Source organism: Pollicipes pollicipes, unplaced genomic scaffold, assembly GCF_011947565.3.
Source record: "Pollicipes pollicipes isolate AB1234 unplaced genomic scaffold, Ppol_2.1 Scaffold_5724;HRSCAF=6776_pilon_pilon_pilon, whole genome shotgun sequence".
Taxonomy (NCBI): domain Eukaryota; kingdom Metazoa; phylum Arthropoda; class Thecostraca; order Pollicipedomorpha; family Pollicipedidae; genus Pollicipes; species Pollicipes pollicipes.
The window spans coordinates 9,420,549-9,444,216 of NW_023596746.1; the positions used below are offsets into that span (position 1 = coordinate 9,420,549).

The 23,668-nt window shown below is 53.8% G+C and overlaps 1 protein-coding gene across 1 annotated transcript in view; it reads right to left on the reverse strand.

Annotated features, from left to right (window-relative positions):
- Window positions 1–1,976: 1,976 nt before the first annotated feature.
- Window positions 1,977–23,668, reverse strand: part of LOC119102469 (myosin-11) — a 62,328-nt gene continuing 40,636 nt past the window's right edge. The window contains exons 23-36 of the mRNA XM_037225842.1: window positions 22,554–22,791; window positions 21,861–22,028; window positions 20,990–21,145; window positions 20,451–20,558; window positions 17,052–17,231; window positions 15,586–15,687; window positions 14,453–14,492; window positions 13,943–14,105; window positions 13,422–13,596; window positions 12,811–12,914; window positions 11,531–11,684; window positions 7,959–8,095; window positions 6,400–6,547; window positions 1,977–2,978 (exon numbers count right to left, since the gene is read on the reverse strand). Of these exons, the coding sequence (XP_037081737.1) occupies window positions 2,811–2,978; window positions 6,400–6,547; window positions 7,959–8,095; window positions 11,531–11,684; window positions 12,811–12,914; window positions 13,422–13,596; window positions 13,943–14,105; window positions 14,453–14,492; window positions 15,586–15,687; window positions 17,052–17,231; window positions 20,451–20,558; window positions 20,990–21,145; window positions 21,861–22,028; window positions 22,554–22,791 (2,041 nt within the window). The 3' untranslated portion in view covers window positions 1,977–2,810. The remainder of the gene's footprint in view (window positions 2,979–6,399; window positions 6,548–7,958; window positions 8,096–11,530; window positions 11,685–12,810; window positions 12,915–13,421; window positions 13,597–13,942; window positions 14,106–14,452; window positions 14,493–15,585; window positions 15,688–17,051; window positions 17,232–20,450; window positions 20,559–20,989; window positions 21,146–21,860; window positions 22,029–22,553; window positions 22,792–23,668) is intronic.

Genomic DNA, 23,668 nt, shown 5'->3' on the forward strand with positions numbered 1-23,668 from the left:
CTCTTTACTTACGTGACGCTACGCACACTATATTCGAGGGCAAAGGCTGGCGGCCATGTCTCGCCTAGACCTCAGTACCGCGCCCTGAGGTGGACGGCGTCGCAGCACGCCGACGCCGGCTTGCCAGGGGTACATGAGCGACGTGACGTAAGCTGTAGATATCGACCAGTCAGATTTCTTCTGGTGCATATTCTGTGGCTTTGATCGCCGCACGTGGGTAATGCAATTCTGGACATGACCAGACGGGCGGATCTGACGGCTGAGTGGCGCGCGAGCAGGTGCGGGCAGCTGAGTCGAAGCCTGACCGGCCGGTTTTTGACAGCCACTCCGGTGGTGGACACAGGACTCGGCAAGCCATAACGTGCACGCGCCGCGCCGCCCAGCTCCGACTGACCACTTACCGCGCCGCCGGACACCGCCGGACAACTTACCGCGCCGCACGGCTCCGACTGACCACGTGCCACGCCGCCCGGCTCCGCCCGACCACGTGCCACGCCGCCCGGCTCCGCCCGACCACGTGCCACGCCGCCCGGCTCCGCCCGACCACGTGCCACGCCGCTCGGCTCCGCCCGACCACGTGCCACGCCGCTCGGCTCCGCCCGACCACGTGCCACGCCGCCCGGCTCCGCCCGACCACGTGCTACGCCGCCCGGCTCCGCCCGACCACGTGCCACGTCGCCCGGCTCCGCCCGACCACGTGCCACGCCGCCCGGCTCCGCCCGACCACGTGCCACGCCGCCCGGCTCCGCCCGACCACCCACCGCGCAGCTCGGCTCCTCTATTTCACAGGCCTGACGTCAGTTGGGAACGGGGATTCACCGATTGGCATCCACCCTGCAGCCTGAGTGTGTCCCACCTAACGGGAGTCCAGGGAGGAGAGGAGGACAGATTCCGGGCCAAACAACGCGCTACTCGTCTCAAAGCTCGGGTCTGACAAGCGCTTCATGCGTGGGTAGCTGTCGACGGAATGAAGATGCCTGTTTGAATTGTGACTCCATTCTGGTGAGAACTAATTTCAGGTTTTCTTTGACCGGATCTTGGGTTTTCGGCACACTGCGTCATGCTGCACATGCATGTTGACACTAACCTGATGTTATGCATGCCATACCATGATTGCCCACCCGTTCCTCTTTTGAACAGGAGCTGCACGATCTCGTAGCATAATTTTCCCGCGGGACTAAATCGCAATAACGCCAGCTCTCAGAACGCATGTCTTGATTGAACATCGCTGAAGTTGGAGCCCTCCATAGTCTGAAATAAGATTTTGGCTTCTTGTGTGACTGGGAACAGGCTCTGCGGCATCCATTTTTTGATCTATGACCCGCGGTGTCGGGGTCGCGTGCCATCCTAAAAGGCTGCGCTCCGACGCTGCCGCCCGTGCTTGTGGACGCCATGTAAGCTCGTGAGGTTACGGCGAGCATCCGGTAGTTAGCCACCGTGGTACAGCGACTGCAGAACGACTGCAGACCGACTGTCAGCCTCCGTGGCACACCGAATGCGGCACACGACTGCACACCGACTGCACACCGACTGTCAGCCTCCGTGGCGCACCGACTGCGGCAAACGACTGCAGACCGACTATCAGCCTCCGTGGCACACCGACTGCAGCACACGACTGCAGACCGACTATCAGCCTCCGTGGCACACCGACTGCAGCACACGACTGCAGACCGACTGCAGACCGACTGTCAGCCTCCGTGGCACACCGAATGCAGCACACGACTGCAGACCGACTGCACACCGACTGTCAGCCTCCGTGGCGCACCGACTGCGGCACACGACTGCAGACCGACTACACACCGACTGTCAGCCTCCGTGGCGCACCGAATGCGGGCACACGACTGCAGACCGACTGTCAGCCTCAGTAGCACACCGACTGCAGACCGACTGCAGACCAACTGTCAGCCTCCGCGGCACACCGACCGCATCATCCCACCAGCGATGCTATTGCTCGGCGACATCACGCGGTTGGGAGAGCATGTCAGCATGTATTTACACCAATCGTATACATCAGCAGTGTGTCAACATGAACGGACATACACGCGGGTGGGCACGGTCGACAGCGGCGGCCTCAGACTGGGCCCGACATAGCCATCCTGCCACTCATGACACCAGGCCTCGGCCACTGCGTACTCCACGAACCACGACAACAGCGGATAATCCAGTGAGCAGGTCAACATCTCGCCCGTCAGGCCGCGCTCAGGCGGCGCCGGCCGACGGTGGAGCCACCTGGCGAACTGAGCGGCAAACACGCGCCCTGCTCAGATGAGCCGGCCGTGCCCGTGAAGACAACAGGACACCAGCCGCGGCCTCATGCCCGACCTTGTCACCTGAACAAGTCGGTCGGCGGCTGAGACACACGATGACGGCAACCCAAGTCTGAAGTGTGCTACACAAACAGTAAGCAAAATACAAACCAACACGGTGAACGACTCAATATGAAACGACATGGTGTCATCACACAATGCTGGCGCCTTCACGGAATCTCTCGCGAGATTTCACAGTATAACAGAAGCGATGTTTTCCCCGGGAGTGCTCCTCTAGTCAGAACGTTTCCAATGGGACACTTAAGGAGGTGGTGTGCGGTCACGAAGTGTTAAACAATATCCCGGCGTTACTTTACCGCCAGATGCTCAGTATAACATGTGCGGAGGTGTGTGTCTCTCGAAGGGTGTCCGCCACCCGCAGGCACGCCGGCGCGAGCACACCCTCTGATCACGTCACGCGGCGCCGAACACTGTATGATGACCGCTTGCAGGGAACAGCCAGAGGATGCAGCGCCGCCCCGGAGGCTCCACCGGAGGCGGCGGTCACGACTCAAACCTGGCGCGGGCGCGACTAAACGCAGCCAGCGCCCCGACGCGCCCGGCAGCGCCGCTAGGTGGCTTCTGCTCGCCGGCCGCCGCCGACCTGGGCAGCGTCGCGACGCTTTGGGCGACACCTAGTGGTGAGCGGGTGAAGGGCTGCTCGCCGGCTTGCTGGAACGCGTACACATAAGATCAGGAGCCGTCACCCATGCTTTTAAAGAAATGACAGCAGTTTTCAGAAACTAATAATTTGTGATAATTACGGATCGTCAAACACCCACATAACATGCTGACTATTTCTTGGCACGCATTCTCTCACGCCTTCGATGTGCGCACATTTCCTATGCAAACGCCGCGTGTAAATACCAGGCTGTACTTTAAAACGCTACGAAGATCTCTTAAAACGCGGCGAAGCTCATCCGGCTTAACCCTAGCCACGTTCTTCGGCTTCATTGCCTTTCGCTGCGGTTTGAGAGGGTTGGTGCGACCCGTCTCCCCAAATGCCCATTCAATGTCCAGCATATGTTGCAATAGAAGAGTTCTCCTTATGTCACAGGTCATCTGTCATGTTGGGTCAAACGTAGCATGATAATGTCTTCCATCTGTGAATAATTGTTCACAAAATTTTGACTAAAGTCGGTACCTATGACTTGTAACAAACCACCGTGCACTTCAAAATAATGGTGCGAGGTGACCTGAAGTCACTCCATGACCTACTGTGACCTTGATCTTGCATGGCTGGAAAAAATCACCGCGCAAGACGACGCTAGTGGTATAGTGTGAAATGTCTGCTGGGAGCACTTTTGATGGTCTCGAAGATCTGGCATAACTTAACCTGATCTGACCTCTGCCCTGGATGATCGTTAGAATATGAACGACGTTGCAGCCACTTCGGTCCGCGATACGTTAGGTCTAAGGCTACTTTCACGGAACTTTCCAGGCTTCGAATGAACCCAGCTAAAGTTAACTACGATTGACAAAATTCATCGCATAATTTCTCCGCATCTTCAAAATTCTTGCATTTGCAGATCTCAAGCACAAAGAGCAAAGATTCATCGAGAAACGTCCATTTTCCTCTTCTGTCCGGGCGGATTTGGGAACAAAGTCACGGAAAACGGCCTCATGTGGATGTCCGACATGTTGGCCTCGCTTTCGTATGTAAATTCAACGTTATGCTCAGATTCCTATACATTTCTCTTGTACCCTAATTCTCATCGGGTTATTCAAAAGCATGCAATCTCCTTTTCTCTAGGTCGCTTGGTTTGTGCTCTATGTAGAGGTTGTTGAAACGTCGAAACTGGGGCGCCCTGGCATTATTTCGTTTATCGAAGGAATTTAACAAAATGGGCATCACTTTGATAATCGTGGTGTTCAAATTCGTCAAACCTCCAAGAGCCAAACTTAAAGGTCAAAAGTCAAGGCCATGCAAAACGCGATACCTTGGCATTTATTCGCTTACCCAAAATTGTAAAAAATTGCATTATCGTGATGCTCGTCACGTCGACTTTTGTCACCTCTGTAAAAACTAACTCTCAATGTCATGATGCTCGTCACGTCGACTTTTGTCACCTCTGTAAAAACTAACTCTCAATGTCATGATGCTCGTCACGTCGACTTTTGTCACCTCTGTAAAAACTAACTCTCAATGTCATGCATAATACGGTAACGTGGCAGTTCTTCGTTCACCCAAGAAATGCAAAAATGCTTCATTCAAGTGTTACGGAAGTAAATCATAGGAAATCACAAACATCACTATGGTGCCCATTTTGTTCCATTTCTTCGGTAAACAAAGGAATACTAAAGCTTTTACCTTTCAAGTGACTTGTAGAGGTCAAACTAAGAAGGAAGGTAAATTATTGTTGCATGCACGCAACTGTCTCGATAAAGTTGACGCCATGATACCAATCTAATGGAAATCAGACCGCAACGCTGAATTCAAATAGGAGTACGACGCTAACTTGGAGGACATCTCGTGTGGTGGAAACTCGAAACTGAAAAGTCTAATTGAAAACAAAATACAATTCAAGCGGTCAAGATTTAATCACGTTACGTCGCTTGGGTCCGGAGACGCCCGCACAAAAATCGGAGGGTGCTGCGGCGACTCCCCACGTTCAGACGTAGGTTAACCAACTATACACAGAAAAAACATCTCATAAGTCGGGGCCTAGGTTAGCAGTCATTCACTGAGACGTAAGCTACCAAATTAGTGCGAACACAAGTTGAGTAATCTATGACGTTTCAAAGTTTCATGCATGCAAACAACACAACGCATCAATGACAGCTGTGAATCATGCTTATGAAAAGCTATGCTGGTAGCATATCTCACATACTGGTCAATCAACTTCTATGAAAGTCTAGCAATCTTACCAAACCATGCAAAGAAAATATATAGCCATTTGATGGCTAACGACATCAGTTGACAAGACGTAAGACGAGCTTAAAAAAAGACATAAGCAGTACGCTTTGTATTGAATGCACATGAGTTTCGGGCGTCGCAGTACCGGTTCCTATAAACATCGAAGAAAGCCTGCACTGCTACTTGTACCTTATCATCTTTTAAGGGGTCTTGTGGCATGAGAGGATGCTGTTACAGTCTGAAAGCAAGGGTATCCCCGGGCTCATGCCCGGCACGTGACACAACATGGCGGGCGACACGTGACTGCTGACGTCACCACCACCCGCCGTACAGCAGAAGATCGGCTCAGTAAAGCTCGATGGGGTCCCCGGTTAGGCTGCAGACAGCGGCCACCCTACAGACACCCTGGGGAACAGCATAAAGGACGGTTCCATGACATTCTTGAACGCTGAAGTCCCGCTGAAATAAGAGGGTGGCAAGGGGTTGATGAGGCTCAATAAAACAGCGACAACTTAAACAAAGATTCTTCACATACGGGTACAGGCAAGGTTTTCGATGGGTTTCGATGGGCCATATCCGGCTGGTACGCGTTGCGGCGGGTCCGTGCATGCGATCCATTGCTCTGCTGGGCACCATTTCAAAAAAGGTGCGATGTCTTGGCGCTTTAAAAACGGGAAACGGCCACAGGGTAGTGAGAGAGCGACGAGAGCGTGAAAAGGACTAAAAAGATTGGTATCTCGGCGAGATGCCCGGGGAGACTGCACGAAGGTGCGATACCTGCGGAGGGGGTATGTCTGGGAAGATATGTGCAAAGATGTGGTACCTGAGGGAGTTGCTCGGGAAGAGTGTGCAAAGGTGTGGTACCTCGTGTAGATATTCGGAAAGATGTGTGCGGTACCCCGTACGGATGATCGGAAAGATATGTGCAATGGTGCGGTACTTGGGAGAGATGCTCAGGAAGATGTGGGTGAAGATGCGCCACCTGGGGTAGATGCTCGGGTAGATGTATGTGAACATACAGAACCTCGGGGAGATGCTCGGGAAGATACGTGCAGAGGCACGGCAGCTGGGGGAGATGCTCGGGAAGATGCGTGCGGAGGTGTGGTACATGGAGGAGATGCTCGGGAGGATGTGTGTCATGCCAGATGTGTTCCGACCACAGTGACCTGTAGTAGCATTCTCACACCATCCACACTGGTCCTGCGATGTCGACCGGCTGATGAGGCAGCTACTCACGATGGTCGGCGCCGCTGCCGCTCCCGTCCGTACGTTCAGCGGGTTACGCGGCCGCGTCTCTGGGCTGGGAGAGGCCTTAGCGCGGCGGGCAGGAGCAGTCGGCACCTCCCGCGGGGCGGCGCTAGTGTCGCGTGCAGCTCGCTCAATACTGGGCGGGCGCAGGGAAAGAGACAGCATGTAGAAGACGTTCGGCTGGTGTATGCTCTCAGCACTGCCTTCTCATGAGACAAGTTCTTGAGATAGAAAGTGTAGCGTTCGAAAAGATGAGTATCTGCATGATGTTGAAAATGTTAGGATTATCAAGTATTCAGCTCCGGCAGGCTAAAATGCGCATGCACAAAACATTCTAGCAGTCAGCAAAACTAGCCTGGGAATACGCACCTCGTCTATTACAGCTAGACCATTCAGGGAGCTACGGCGGTGCAAAGAAGGTACAGCGGATGATGGTGTCCTGCAATAACAGTGGAGGTATTTCTCTCGCCGGGGAAATCGGTCACTCCGGCCAGAGTCCATTTCTGCGACCGGTCGGTGGCAACAGGGCGTGCGGATGCGGGGCGAGGCGTCAAAATACCTCTAAGCCGAAGACGCAAAACGGCACAAAGAACTGCGACGTCCCTGGACAAAAGCAATGATATTCTAGACAAATTTGTGGGCGCAAAAGCGGAACAGAGGGGCCATTCCATGCCAACCGAAGCGATCGCTGTCACCGGACCCCTGGAATTTGGCTGAAATTAAGTCTACAGGGTTGTTTTGCTCTAAGCATGATTCTCGGAAAATTGGAGCAATTTGAGATATCATTTGGGAGTTATTGGGCATTTCCTAGTTTTTTATAGTTAGAATAAGATTGATTGATCGCTTCTCGGAAGCTGTTTACCACAGTCCACAAATTCATCGAGGCGTTATACCGCAATCACGCCTGCATTTCACGCACCAATATACCAAAAAAACTGTCTGAAATATGTACTTGAATATATTATAAAATTTTTAAAATATATTCCAAAAAACGAAACCATTTTTATTTAGAAACCAAGACATTTTTCTGAATCTTCGCAAACACAAACCTGGCGGGCTGAATGACATGGTGGGCATTCCCATACCACCTCGTGCAACGAGCTTACGGTCTATCGCTTCGCTGTTGAGTTTAGTGTCTGTGATACACAATTTTGTAAATGGTAGCGTTAGAATACCATTTTCAACCTAAAATGATAAGAAAATATCCCCATTTTCATAACGATAGCAGCTGGTGCTCCAGCTGCTCTCATTTATCGCAATCGTGCTCAGAACTAGACAAACCCCGTAGACAAAATTTCGTCGGAATCCCATATTATCGTGTGACAAAAGGGACCCTTCATTGGATGGGTTGGCATGGAACGACCCCAAAAACAGGCTGTTTGCTTGTAAATGTGCTAAAAAGTACCAGATATCATGGGAGTTATGCTGAGGGTCCCCCTTCATGTATCGAAGGGTTGTTCGTTTCACACGGCTAACTGGACATCATACGTCAGGGGCGCGAAGGGAACTAAAAGCATGGGGTAACTGGCATGCCGTGATTTCCTTACCTTTGAGACCTAGATGGCGGTGGGGTTTTGAACAGCTTGCTGAATTTATCCTTGAGCCCTTTCTTTTCCTTGTCGTGTAGGTTCGCGCTGATGTCAGAGAGATCCGAGCCTGATCCTTGCAGACCCGTAGCCATTACCTGTGGGGAGCGCGGTCCACCTGGGTATACCAATGATACCGGCACGAATACCGGACACGGGAGGGCAGGGAATCCTCCTTCGCTTTGATTTAGTGTCAAGCGACGATATGTCAACCACCCCGGCACGCTGAGGTCCGCTACAGCATCATTCCTTAACTGGGAATCTCACTGGTAAGTCCCAGCGTGGCATCGCTGAGGCTTCTTTCACATGTCCCACAGACTTACACTCAAGTTCCACATGCGCCAACCGCGTAGAATCCTGAAGAATCACCACCCAGCACGGCATCACTGCGGCGCCCCCGTGCAGCGTGGGGCGCCCTGACAAGCGGGGCCCGTCCGGACCCGTCTCACCGCAAGAGGGCGGTAGCCCTAAGGTCCGGCCATGGATTCGACCTTGTTCGGTCGGGTCGAAAGCACAGAGCGCAACAGTAGCGCTGCGTTCGGCTGCTGGTACGAGCTCTGGTAGATCGTACCACGACGTTTAGGGAACATTTTCATCTCTTTCCGAACGCCCCCTTGCCAGCGCTGTTAGTGGAAGAACACTGGAAGCGTAAGCTGCGCCCCATGTTTAGTGCCGTGGCAAAGTCTTGCGATGGAACCGCAGGAACGTGCGCACTCCTGAACAGCATCCTCAAGTTCCTTGAAACGAGCGCTATGCGGTGACCATCTGTCTGCGGGAGACGAAGCTACGCCCGATGCACAATGGACGACCAAAGGCCTTTCGGTGTTCCGCGAGGACGAGACATCGAACACAGTCGCGTCCGGTGCTCTTCCAGCTAGTTACCACCGCGCGTCTGTTCATCACCTGGTACTCGACACCACCCTCCAGGTCGTGGCAGCTCTAGTAAACTTAAGTCATCGACTTATCACGGTGTGCCCGGTATATTTACGGACAGGAGTCGCGCTTCCTGTGGCAGAGCTCAGCCGTTTAGTTTTGGATCTTCCCAACCCGTCATCATGTTAGTTGATTTAACGCGCACCACACCGTCTGGGGTTCCACACGCGGTGACGTCTGTATGAATGCTTTATCCACCAAGAATAACTACGCCTTTTAAATACTAGGACTTGGACACAAGTTGCACTGCCCTCGGGCCAGATGTCGTTTATCGACCTAAGTCTTTTGAGCTGACTACTCGTGCCACGTTTTACTTGGCATGTCGCCGACAATCCCATGGACAGCGATCATTTTTTCTGCGTGGCTGAGCTGCTTGGATGGAGCTACTGTTGGGCGTCGGCCCCAGAGATATTATTTCAGAAAAGTCGCCTGGTGTGAGTTCGAACCTCGGGTGGAGTCTGTGTTCCCAGCCGACCCATTAAGAGAGCCTTTACCTGCGGTCGTTTTCACATCCCTGCTTTTAGACGTCACTCATGGATGAATTCTGAAAACCACTGGGACACGTCCCACCCCGGTCCCATGGTAGACCGGGAAGTGCCAATCTGCCATTTACCATTTATGAACTCCGAGCGTCCATTTCGACGTTGCGGAGCGTGACGGAAAGTCCCCATCACATCCATAATGGGATGTTAAAACATTTCTCTTGTCGTGTGTTGCAGTCTCTGTTATGTAATTTTAACTTGTTTTAGAAAAGAGGTGGTTTCCCGGCACATTGGCGTAATGCTTGTCCCATTGCTACGCAAATTAACAGAAAGGATAGTAAACTGTCAGATTGTCATGGCACGCGGAAGAGAAGCACATGCCAAACGATATTCAACGTGGCTTTAAAAGAACCACTGCAAGATGGACCACCCTTTACACATGACTCTGCCATACGCGCTACCAATGAACAACGCCACCATTTAGATACCACCTTCTCCGAAGTTGAGAATACCAACGGGTCAACCTGGCGTAATAAAACGCTAGTCAAGCTTCTTAAACACGAAATTGGTGGTTGTATGGGAATCTTTTTACAAATCATTCCGTTGAAACGTCTTTTCCGCATACGAGTTTTTTGTAAAGATTTGATCCGAACCCTTTGAATGGATGGATTTCCGGGATCAGAGCTCACGCTAAGCAGTGCTTGTTGTGTGAGCCCTGACCCCTACCATCCGATCGCGCAATTCCATGTCAACGGCAGAATTTGGTGGCGAAAGCTTAACGTGCCGCAATGCTCGGCGCGGTCCGTCCTGCCCTCTGACGTCAACTGACCTTTAGCGCGACCGCTGCCACCGGCCGCAGGCCATACCTGTCACGGGCAAATGGCGAGCGCCCTAAAGCGACTCGAACCCATTCCGCCACGGGTGGGTGCATCGGAAGGCAGGCGCTCTAACCAACTGAGCCACCGGGACGGACACGGAGTTGGCCATCACTTTAAATATTCGTTTTTAAACGTGGATGGAACACCGCAAGGAAGCATTTTAAGGTGGCGCTATTTGTTGTCATGGCAAAAATATAGACAAGACACTTCCCCAAACCATCGGCCTCTTTGTCGACGATTTTGACATCTGGTCATGCGCATGCATTACTGCAACTGTGGGGTGTGGAGCGACAACGGAGGGCTCGCCAGGCAGCTGGAGAACTGAGGCACACGCAGCGAACTGCAGTTCCTGACGGCAAAGACAGCAGGAAACAGTAGGTTTCCACAACAGTGAAACAACAGTGAAAGACGGTAGGTTTTTCACTGTTGCCAACGTCGCAATTGTTCCATGTGAAACTTCGGCTATTCAGGAAACTAATACCTTCCAAACCGAGCGCGCGTTTGATCGGTATTCAACTTGATGTCCATCTGACTAACCGCCAGCATGTCAAACTATTAGAGAAAGGCGTTTAAAACCTCTGAACACTCTGAAATGTGTCGCGTGAACATCTTACGAGATGGCAGAAAAGCGGCTACATTCCTGCATCGCTCCATGATACGCTCTTAGCTGAATCATGGCTATTTTGCATATGACGGTACCTCAGAGTCTGCTAAAAACACGTTACATGCGGCTCATCGCGCTGAGCAACAGTCCTCATCGGGAGTCTTCGGTAGTCTCTGGCAGCTAGCCTGCTCATGGAGGCCATGAGCCGCCGTTAGCGATCCGATACCGGGGCCTGATGTCGTGCCAGTTGGACTTCACGCATGATATAACTCCTGGTACCAATTTTTAGTGAACTCTAAGACATGACCGTGTCTGCCGTGCTACGCTGGGAGGGAGACTGTACCTTAGTGACACCCACGCAAAGTGAAGAGATGACTGAAAGCGGGCACCGAATTTTGCGTGCCCGACCAGAAGAAAAAAAGATGCCTGCCTTTAATCACCCCTTCATTGTACGTGCTCAACATCGACTATCAATCATTCATAAACACAAACGGTCACTGTCACAACTAATCTGGGATTCGGTCACCAGCATTTGTGTATGCCTAGCCCCATTCCTTAAACTGCTTCTCTGCAGGCAACTGCCCCTTCCCCTCCACTATCAGTGCTCTGGAGAGAACACGAGCTGGGAAGGCTTACCTGTACGCCCGCACCGACGATGTTATGCCCAGTCTCCGAGTCTTCGATACTCTTGGACCTGCCCAGGCCTTTCAGCAGGGACTTCAAGCCCTTCTTTTTCTTAACAGGATTCACTCCAGAGATGATCTCACTTTGCGTTGAGCCAGTTGATACTCTGCAAGTGGGAAACCAGACCAAAATGTTTTAAGCGTTCAACCACTGCTCTGAAAATGCTTGAAACGAGTTTGAAAAATAAAAGACCTGCGGGCTGCAGACATTTGTGTTCATGTCAAGATGTTCAAATGAGAGCCCCCTACACCTATTTCAAAACTTTAAGGTTCTATAAGACCAACTGATTTTGTTCAGGGTTATGTATTCCCCTCCCAGTATGTCACTGAAATCACACACATCTGCTGACCTTTGTTTCGAAAAATTACAAAATGGCGTGTAACAGCAGTTAGCGGGGCCTCCATTAGGGCATCTGTTGGAGATTATGTATAGAAGTTGCTGGTCAGCATGCGCCCACTTTTCAAATGCTCTTTTTTCTGGAACCACTGCTACCAGACACCTATCGATGTCTCTCTGGGAGGTAAGCCCAAATGCACCACGTTTATTGAATTACGAGTAGCTGTCGTCACCACAGAGCACTTGGAGTCATGCATTACAGGCCGGTCAACCCCATTCCCATTCTGCGACATTCCGTTAATGTTCACCATACGAAAGTTTGGATGCTTTCAACATCATGTATATCCATGCTCGGGCAGTCTGGGCCGAGTTTTTCATAAATTTCTAGTAGTTATAGTCGGGCTATGCATATGCACAAACACCCAATATTGCACTTGTTCTGCGGTGTTTCCTTCTTAAATGTATCAACAACATTAATACTGAACGATACAACTCCTGGTGCCGCATCACCAAGTCAAGCCATACAAAGAGATGATAAAAGCTGTACCCCAAATATTCGAGGGATGGAAACAGATTTCTCGTCAGCTCGTCGCAGGACTGGTAGGAACGGGACTGTGGGACACAGTGATTGACATAGACTTCGGACAATTACCCCGCACTCTGTGGATCGTAGTATATAATCGATGCAATTTTTGCGGCAATCGGTTTTTATTCCCTTGATGCGAGTCGATGTTTGGAACCAAACTGCCGATGGGTATCAGATAGTACCCGATAATCGAGGTTTCCAGAAAACTGTTCAAGAAGGGCCATACGACAGCTCAGTCGCTGATTGGTCGAGTGTGACGTCATTTGTCGCACGACGGTGGGCAGGAAAAGGCGACGAACAGGCTGCTTACCGGTCAACACTCACGTCCCGTTCAAGCTTCTTGCGTGGCATGGTCGCATAGGTGAGGGGATCGAGTGACTCAAGCGAGCCTTCATCATGTTCATATATGGAATCCTGAAACCACGTCCAAATTTTCTGTCAGCGCCAGGAGGAAGCAATCTTTCGGACAATGCCTTCTTAGCTCAGATAAAAACTGATAGCAAGCAACCTACGCAACTTAAACACTTACAAAATACAAAGGCCACCATATTTCGAAAGCATCTAATGGTGACCCACTTACGGGCATGTCTAGCTAGCATTCCCTCAGTTACAGGCCTACAGGATTGCCATAGAGGCTGAATATGTCTGCTTGGCCGATATATATATATATATATATATATATATATGTATATATATATATATATATATATACTTATATATATATATATATATATACTTACATATATATATATATATATATATATATATATATATATATACTTGCCAAATGCCCCTGCCTGAATCAAGCACTGGACAGAGCGGTGGTGCCAAACCCGGACTGCAACGTGGCCGCCAAGCCAGCCTGCCGGTGTCGCCATTTACCGATCGTGACGTCACTGGTATACGGCCAACCGTGCTCACCTGCGAGTCGCCTCGTAGTCCCATCGAGAGTGCCTTGCGGCCGAGGCTGCCGCCGCGCCGCGCCGGCGACAGCACCATGCTGGCGGCGGCGGCCGGGTAGGCGCCGCGCCCGCCGCGGCGGCTGCTGTCGGCGGCGGCGCCCTCCTCGCCCAGCGTCTCGCCCATCGAGGCCGAACTGTGACCAGTGCCGGAGGGTCAGAGGCGGGCAGGAGGGAGCGGGAGGGAGAGAGGAGGTGCAAAGGGATGACGGAAGGAAGGAAGGAAGGAAGACGGAAGAGACAAAGGGAGGGAGGAAAGGGATATGTGAAGGGAGGGAGAGAGAACGGGAGGAAAACCAAGAGGCATGCAACAAAAGAAGCGGAAGGAAATGTTCGTTAAGCATTTGATTTAAGTGATGAACGATCTCAGACGCTAGGAGCAGAGTCTGTGGCCTGATATCAGCGCAGCCGCGCATCCAGACAAGTCGGACCACCGTCGTGTGACGGGCTCCCCGTTCAGTATTGGCAACGAGTTCGTCTCACCGGCGGTAGTTCTGCTGTCTCAAGCCTTTGGAGCGGCCTCGCTCCTTCTCCTCCATGAGCGCGGCGTGCGACTGGCGGAGCTCGTCCACCGTGCTGGTGATCTGCTTGACGGCAGTCTGGAACTCCTCCCTCGCCTTTTCCGCTTCTGCTGATGGTTTGGAGCCTATGGCCAGCGCCAGTCATTTTGTAATCACATGTTAATGCAAGTTTTTATATTTAGTTCTTCCCTTTCTGTTCGGTAGCTTTTACCTCGCTCTGTGTTAGCTTACTGCCACTTTGCTAGATATCATTATATCGTCACCAATACATATATAATAACCCAATAAACGTTTATACCCATGAGGCTTTATCTGGTGTTGGTCTCTATTCACATGTAAGCAAGAACGGGGATGAAAACGTTCCTCAACATTAATTCATGCCTCAAAGAGGGCTAGGAATGCCGCTGACAGCGTCGGTGAACAACAGTCGAATTAATAATTTGTAAGGCAAAGACACTCAATCCTCTCTCACCTTTCATTGCTGACGGAGACAGCGAATTTACTTTTCCGACCTGCAACACAACACAGCAGCCGTATGAGGAGAAGTAACGAGACAAGATGGCACGAGTCAGCAGCGGCTGCGGCTGGCCAGTGGTCCTCAATGTGCCGGACATCCCGCCCGGCCGGCTCAGTGAGCACGCCCGGTCCCACCCGACCGTCGGTACACCGCACCCGCTGCTATTGCCTGTTCCTGGTCATGAGATGGGTGAGCTGAGTGGAGGAGCCGCGTTATCGCGGCTGAGTCTTCATGTCTTCACGTCCGGCGCTTGTAATTGCTAATATTAGCCGCTGATGTCACATTATTAAGCAATATGTTTCACTCACGTGAGTCTTCATTTAGACGAGGTAAAAGTAGCATTGAAAGCAACGTAGACAAGCACTGGTCGAATCGCCATGCTTATAACGACTCGGTTATCGTGATTTGACCAAAAAATGGCCTCGCTTTGGAATACGCTACACAAAGTCGCGCAACGGCCGGCATGATGTATGAATATAAGAAAAACCCAAATTTCTTTAGCGGGAGTTCACGTGGAGCCGTTGACAGGCACTCGCCGCTGCTGCGTCCCAGCCGTGGATCTCGGACATCTGCCTCGGACACCTCGGACACCTGTGGACACCTGCTTTGCCTGTCCCCATGCTGGCTCGCCGGGTGGTCGTAATTTTAGCTGCATGTTGCATAATTCATCTCGCCCATTACGGAGTCAATCCTAGCCATAGCAAAGGTTCCTTTCAGGCTCATTCTACGTTGCTCTATCATTTTCTTCCGAAGAACTTTCCATTGTTTGATTCCCGGTTGGCGCTATGGCCTCCGGGCGTTTGCATGAGTACTACAGTTGCCAGCGCTCCTTCTGGAGGGCTTGGGTTGCGCGAACATTTACTGCAAACATATAACCCAGGCATAACACATTTCGAACTAGCGGCGTCAGCAAGAGAGCTCTTATGACGGTTAGCGGCGTCCGTCTGGTGCCACGTGGCGCTCCCCTGGTCCGGCCGACCCCGCTGCGTCGCGCGGGCCGGGTCAACATCGGGTCAACGGGTCAACAGCCGGGTCAACGGGTCAACGGCCGGGTCAGCAGACGACCAGGTTACACCTGACCTGCTCACCTGGTAGGACCTGGAGACGCCAGGGGCAGTCGGGCTGGCGGGCGCCGGCCGCCTCTCCTGCAGCTCTAGTGTCTTATTCACTACCGCAAGCTGGTCTTCAAGCTGCAAGGCACTGCGTCTAACTAAAGAACGTTCAGCGATTCTGCAATCTACCGACTAGACAAACACTATGTGCTTCTGTGGGGGTTGGGAAGGGAAGGGAGGGGGCTTACCACGCAAACAAAACATGGACACTGATATACCAGACTATGCATCTCTACAGTATTACGACCAGCCAGCAATCAACATCCCCTTACGGGACAGTAACAAGGGCGGTGGTCTTACAAGGATGCTGTGCTATTGGCTTAACACAAATACATAACACGTCTTTTGTGGAAGCCAAACTCTAACCATAGCTAACCGAGTTTAGACGTGCCCCGAGCTGCCGTGCAGGTTTCATGTGGACTAGGTGTATTAACGACACGATCATGGTTGATAAGTACTTTTTAAACGAAACCACAGCGTAGTATTACTATTGCTGACTTCGACACAGCATGATAAATACAACATGGATACGTTTGCGACTGTTTCCGTAAAAGTGGTGATATACTTGATCATAAGAAAACAAAAAAGTGATGAACATAATTTCGTTTGGTACAGTCCGAAAGATGACAAGGACTGGATGTGAGAAATACAGTGAAACCATGGCGAGAAACACACCTGCGCTAAATGCTATACCGAATGTATAGTAAAAAATAGCATCATGAAGACTTCGTCATCATGATTTGGTCATAACCGCTACGGTCCTCTCCTGCGCGGCTCCAGGATAGCTAGATGCGACCCTCACTGTGCAGGTCTCTTCCAGCCGCTTCCCCTCGACTCCCCCCCCCCCCCCCATCTCAGAATGCGCTGGCTCGAATCAGCAAGATTTAGCAAGAAGCAGCAAGAAGCAGCGGGAAGAAGCAGGAAGCAGCAGCAGATTTGGCTCGAAGCAGCAAGATTTGGCAGGAAGCAGCAGGAAGCAGCAGCAAGATTGGTTTGTAAGCAGCCTTAAACGAATTTTCGTGATCGTATCAAGCTAGCCGGAGTTACGAGGCACAACATTCGTAATGGTGGCGTCAATCAGAAGGGGAGTGGGAGTCAAACAAGCGTTAACATCAGGAATCACTTATCTCGTCTTGGCTCCAAATGGAAGGAACGCAGAGGCGGATGCAGGCAAGCTTGGAATGACGTAGTTCTGATGCGTTTTGTGCGAAATATATTTTTAGCATACACCAAGGTGAAATTTTGATATTTTGTGGGTCATACAAATCTAAATCATTCAGAAACGTTTGGAGTGAAGAAAGGCTGACTAACACACACAGAAATGTCGCTCCTACGATCGATGACAATACAAAATATGAAAGCAAGCGGACTACATGAGTTTCTAATATCCTCCGCCTCTCGGCTGTGCCAGGTCCAGCCGGCGTTGCGGGTGGCACACTGACCTGCTCCACCAGCCGGCTGATCTTGCGCTCCTCGTCGGCCTCGGCGCGCTGCGCCAGCTGCAGCCGGTGCTGCAGCTCCTCACGCTCGCGCTCCGCCCGCTCCTTCTCGCGGATCACGCGCCGGCTCTGTTCGCGCAGCTTGGCGTGTGCGTCACGCAGCTCCAGCAGGTCGTCGTGCAGCTGCCGGACGGCGCAGCGGTCAGCACGGCGTCAGGAGACAGTGGGCTCTGGGGCCCGGCTGGCGTCGGGCGTCGGCGAGCTCTGGGGCCCGGCTGGCGTCGGGCGTCGGCGAGCTCTGGGACCCGGCTGGCGTCGGGCGTCGGTGGACTCTGGGGCCTGCCTGGATTCGGGAGTCAGAGGGCTTTGGGGCCCGGCTGGCGTCGGGCGTCGGTGGGCTCCGTGGGCTCTGGGGCTCGGCTAGTGTCGAGCGTCGGTGGGCCCTGGGGCCCGCCTGGCGTCGGGAGTCAGTGGGCTCTGGGGCCCGGCTGGCGTGACAGCCAGAGTCGTGTGGGTGTGTGTGGGGGGGGGGGGGGGGGGGGGGTCAGGACAGTGTGCCGGTCAGAGCAGCGTAAGGGCCACAACGGCGCCGTGGTTAGGGTAGCGTAAGAGTCGAAATAGCTTGACAGTCAGGATAGTAAGAGGCTTAGGGCAGCGTGAGTGCTGGGGCAGTGCTGCAGGACTGGCACCAGACGGTGCCAGCGGGCACCGGGCAGGAGGTTCAGGGCAGCGTGAGTGCTGGGGCGGTGCTACAAGACTGGCCCAGACTCTGGCAGCAGGCGCCGGGGTATGCACTAACAAGATGAGTGGGGGCCCGCCACTGCAGCATGAAGCTACAGTCTCGCACCGGAGGCTACGTTGAGAGTTTCAACAGATTTCATGTAGCGTTTGAGATGGAGTGCTTTTAAACAGGTAATGATTGTCAGCACTTTTGTTTTGTCGAGGTTTTTTTGACCACATAAAATACTTAACAGATGAATTCTATTCTGGTGCCTTCATAAAGGTCTTAAACCAATGGTTAACACTTGACAGGCCATGACGTAAATGGCTTGCTCATGAGATGCTAGCGAGAACGATATTCCCGTGTCACAGTCATGCTTTGAGTTTATAGGGAATCACATCCCCTTACTCGCTTTGCTAGCCACCGCTTGCAATAGATTATTGAAAAGATGACGGGCTTATTTTCGAATATCGACTTCGTCAACAGACGATACTGAGTTAGCATTGTTTGGTCTAGCCCCTAAAGCCGTTCCTGATTGTAAATGACATGGGATGCGCCCGATAAATATTGAGTGTTTGTCATCGGCAGCGACGGAAGTGCCTCAGACGCGCTATCAGACTGAGCCGGCGCCAGCGGGTGGGGGTGCCGTCTTGACGCGTGGGCGGCTTGAAGCCGGCCGTCTGGCCCGGGCCACCACACATGCACTGCTAGAGTAGCGTCCCCACGGCCCGGTGCGGCCGGTAAGGAGCGGCGGCGCCACCGCTATCTCCGGCCCTCTCCGGTCAGCCGGCGTGGGTCGGGGTGCGCTGTCTGTTTGCACGAGCTATCGACAGTGTGCCGGGTGACATCAGTGCAGTGCCACTGCCCACCAGATCCGGCCGGCAGTCGCTGCGAGCCGGTGTTGTGCACAGCTCAGCACACACCAGCCTCTCTGCCTCTCCACACGCCCCTGCGCGTCTCGGCAGGCGGAGACGGTCGTGCGACCGAGGACAGGTCAACAAGCGGCCAGCACTCAAAGCTCGGAGACAGCGGCGCTCAAAAGTAAGACGGCGAGGTATTCACATCATTAGGATGGAATCACAGCATCCTTAACTCACGGTCGTATCGTCACAGCTGCATTGTCAAACACTGCCTGAAATTGCTGGCAGAACCTGGATGACGTTCTCTCACCCTTCTCGCCAGTCTAACTCAGCTGCACATTTTCAGGCATGTCACTTGTGCACTTGCTGTGCGCTGTGCTGCTGGTGCTGTCGGGCTCCAGCGTGGCGTTCGCCGGGGTCGGCGGACTCAGAACCGACTCCCCTGTCGCGAGCGCGCCCGCCGCCAGCAGCCGCTGCCGCTCGGCCCTCTGCCGGTGGGACTGGTTCCGCAGCATAACGCTGCCTGGGGAGGCCCGGCGCTGGCCGGCTGGCGTGTCGCTGCGGCTGGCGCTGCTCAGGACCGCCGTCTCGGACGCCACAGCGCTGTCGCGGTACTGCGAGCGGAGCGGCTACTCGTGCCTGCATCCGCTCTGCCCATGCCCGCGGGCGAAGATCAATCGGAAAGGAACGGCACCGCCGGTGCAGTCAGATTCCAACGGAGAGCGTCAGACAGAAGCGGCCGCCAACGTTGTGCGCCTTACTGCAAGAGCGACTGCTATCCCCGCCTCGCAACCAGCGCGGTCGCCAGCCGGCGTGGGCCCGTCAGGACGACTGCGAGAGGTCCTCGCTCCCGCAAACCGACCCGGTTCTCCACCACAGCCGGAGCAGATCTCCGATCCCAACGACATGTGCGACGTCCTGTGCAGCATAGGCGCCGGTGGCAGCGAGTGCGACTGCATGCGACCGCCGGCGCACACGGCGGACTCGGACGGCGCACCTGTCTGACCGAGCCCGCCAGAGGTGACCACGCGCTGGCGTCACCGGCCTGCCCTCCCACGAGCGGACTGTACGCCCCGGTGGAGCACGTCACCAGTCTCACCAAAACCGAGCACACCCCGGGGCGGACAGCCGGGCCGTGTCTGAGCTGGCTCCTCTACGTTTACACGCGATAGACAGTGGGCCGTGACCCTCTCGGCTGATCGGGTTGGGAGGGAGGGGGGGGGGGAGGGCAGCGAAAACACGGCTGCGCTGCACGTGTGGCGAGTGTAGGCATCTGTCCACTGCAGGTTCACCAAGACTTAGCAACGGCAGATAAATCCAGCGGCCTTGGGCAGAACAGTGCAGCCGTGAAATAAACGGAGCATCTTTCAAACTGAAAGTCAAGGCCGAAAAGATGAAGTGCCATGTAGGTCTTTAATAACAGTACACGGCAATAATACATGTTTTTTTTGTGAAAACGGCACGCAAATCGTAGAAAAAATGGTGCAGAAAACGATCGATCATAACCGCATGAGTTGCATACAGATTACACCGATAGCAAATGCCAATGTTACATGAACTAGCCCAATTTTGTGGCGTACATCTGCACACTTAACACTTTTCCGTGCTGTATAGGCCGACAGACCTAGTGCCAGCAGAGCCGTTACAAGGTCAGACTGGCGTAACTCACTGCATTGGCGGTCGCGCAGGTATCCTTAAACCGTCTAATGAGGCGTTCAAGCTGCTAGCAATACAAGCAGTAAATCTTTTCCAAAGTAAGGCCGCTAAATCGGGGTCAAGCAGTGCGAGAAAGCCGGACAACAGGACATAGCACTGCTTTACCTCCTTGGCCTTCTTTCTTGTGTCGGACGTTTCGTCTTCCATCGATCTCTTTACTTGCTCGACCTTCCTCTTAGCTTCGGCTCGTTCGTTTTCTAATTGCCGTTCAACCTGTAGAGCGCACTTACTTGAATATTTTGGTTGGCTACACTAGACATCGCAGCAAGTGGGTACCCACTAACACAATACATCTAACTCCCGGTTTAACAACGCTCAGGTAACTGTCAAGGTAACTGGCGTTGAAAACTAGCAGAGCTAACTGTGCCAAAAGCAAGTCGGTGCGAAACCGCGAACGCACAACATTCGAGTAGTAAGCCAGGCAGCTCACTACTGAGGTATGGCGTCGCGATCGGTCACCTCCACACACTGACCAGAGTTAGAGACGTGGTCACACCGATACGGCGTGTTGGATGTCGAGACAGAATGACCAGCTGACGGAATGACCGACGGCTGCATGACGGCGTATTTGTACTCCGTCGTCTCCGCCCAACAGCAAGACAGGGAGACAAAAGGGACGGGATTGGCACTGGGCTCTTGTTCACCTCGTGCAGCGTGTTCTTGAGATCCTCAGCCAGCTTGGATGTCTCCTGGATGAGTCGCTGGTGCTCGGAACGCTCCTTCCCCCAGGCCAGCTCCATGCGGGCGCGGATGCCCGAGATGCGCGAGTGACCCGAGGACATGATCTTCTCCTCCTCCAACTACAGGCGCGACAACGCCGGTCAACGCACGGCCGGATCGACAGCACGCCCTCCGCCAGACTCCCTGCCGCCGTCCGTACTCCCTGCCCTCAGCCGGGCTCCCTGCCGCTACCCGAACTCCCTGCCTTCAGCCGGGCTCCCTGCCGCTACCCGAACTCCCTGCCCTCAGCCAGACTCCCTGCCGCCGCCTGTACTATCTGTCCTCAGCCAGACGCCCCGCCACCACCTGTACTATCTATCCTCAGCCGGGCTCCCTGCCGTTCCCCGAAATTCCCGCCTTCAGCCGGACTCTATGTCGTCAGCCGGACCCCCGGCATCGCAACGGCACTTGAGATGATCTCATCATTTCACTGTACCCAAAGCCAGGCACCAGTGCGGCCCGCTAAGTTTCCGACTCTGAGAGACAGTCATCGTTTAACATTGGTTTCATATGAGATGAAGGACGTATGCATACACGTAGCGATGACACCTTCATCATATCAGTAAGCACTCACATTTATGCTACGGTAACATGTTGGCAAACATCTCTATCATTCGGTCGTAAATGAGTTCCACACAGCCACAACTTCGTCGGTTATCATAATCTCGCCGACTTTAAGCAGTCTGGCCAAATCCTGCGAGGCCGACAACCATTACAAACGTTCAGAGAAGCGGATAAGCGTTCTGGCCAGTGCTCCGTGTGTCCCGACCTCGGTAGGGCCTCAGTCTTGCCCACCTCGTTTATCTTGGTCTGTAGGTCGTGGACGCGGATCTCCCAGCACGAGCGCTCGGTGGTGGTCTCCGTGCGCAACTTGCTGGCCTCCAGCCGGGCCGCCGACAGTTGATCCTCCAGGCTGGTCAGCTGGAGCGTCAGCTCCCGCACCCGCTGGTTCGTCTCGAACATCTGGTGCAGACAGTGGTCAGCAGTTAACCTCCGTACCCGCTGGTTGGTCTCCAGTATATAATGCAGACAGTGTCTAGTGGGGCTGAATCAAATCGATTCTCTAGTTACGACAGCTTTTGATCGATCCTTTTCATCACCTTGATTGGTGCGTATTTATACCCAACAATTCTCAGGTCAATGTTAACCCGAGCATATGGAAACAGAAACAAAAACAAAAACAAAAAAGCGGCGCGTCACTAGGCATGTTGTGTCTATTTCAGCCCTCAATTTACACTTCTCTCAGTGAATGAAGTAAACCATATATCGTGCATACATGCCCCTCAGTTACAGCTCCTAAATATCTAACCCCCGTCACTCAACAACATGGTCATTATCCCTGATGAAAAATGGGGGAACACGTCGCCAATTTTTGGCAAATTCGGCGATCACACACACTGCCCGGCACGTTGCGTGCCATTGGGCTCTGCAGCCCATCTGACGCCACGTGCCGCGCGACCCCGACCCGTGACCCGTGTCGCTACTTACGTCGACGGCTCCGGCGGCGTCCCCATCTCCGTCTGCCGACCGGCTCTTCCGCTTGAGGTCGCCGATGGTGCGCTGCGCTCCCTCCAGCATCGACTTGTAGGTGTCGCGCTCACGCTTGTACTTGCTGACCTGCTGGTTCAGGCTGTGTAGCTCGTCCTTCATGATGGAGAGGCCTGAGTCGTGCTTGATCTTGAGGTGGCTCAGCTCTTGGCGGTGGGCCTTCTCCTCGGTGATCACCCTGTAACGGGGAGGCGGCCCGGCGGCTTTCATCACCCACCCTGCCAGTGGCCTCCTCCCCAACCATCACCCTGTAACGGGGAGGCGGCCCGGCGGCTTTCATCACCCACCCTGCCAGTGGCCTCCTCCCCAACCATCACCCTGTAACGGGGAGGCGGCCCGGCGGCTTTCATCACCCACCCTGCCAGTGGCCTCCTCCTCAACCATCACCCTGTAACGGGGAGGCGGCCCGGCGGCTTTCATCACCCACCCTGCCAGTGGCCTCCTCCCCAACCATCACCCTGTAACGGGGAGGGCGGCCCGGCGGCTTTCATCACCCACCCTGCCAGTGGCCTCCTCCTCAACCATCACCCTGTAACGGGGAGGCGGCCCGGCGGCTTTCATCACCCACCCTGCCAGTGGCCTCCTCCCCAACCATCACCCTGTAACGGGGAGGCGGCCCGGCGGCTTTCATCACCCACCCTGCCAGTGGCCTCCTCCTCAACCATCACCCTGTAACGGGGAGGCGGCCCTGCGGCTTTCATCACCCACCCTGCCAGCGGGCCTTCTCCTGAACCATCACCCTGTAACGGGGAGGCGGCCCGGCGGCTTTCATCACCCACCCTGCCAGTGGGCCTCCTCCTCAACCATCACCCTGTAACGGGGAGGCGGCCCGGCGGCTTTCATCACCCACCCTGCCAGTGGGCCTCCTCCTCAACCATCACACTGTAACGGGGAGACGGCCCGGCGGCTTTCATCACCCACCCTGCCAGTGGGCCTCCTCCTCAACCATCACACTGTAACGGGGAGGCGGCCCGGCGGCCTTTATCACCCTCTCTGCCGGTAGGCCTTCTCAGCTACCACTCTATGACGGGAGGCGGCCCTGCAGCCTACAGCGA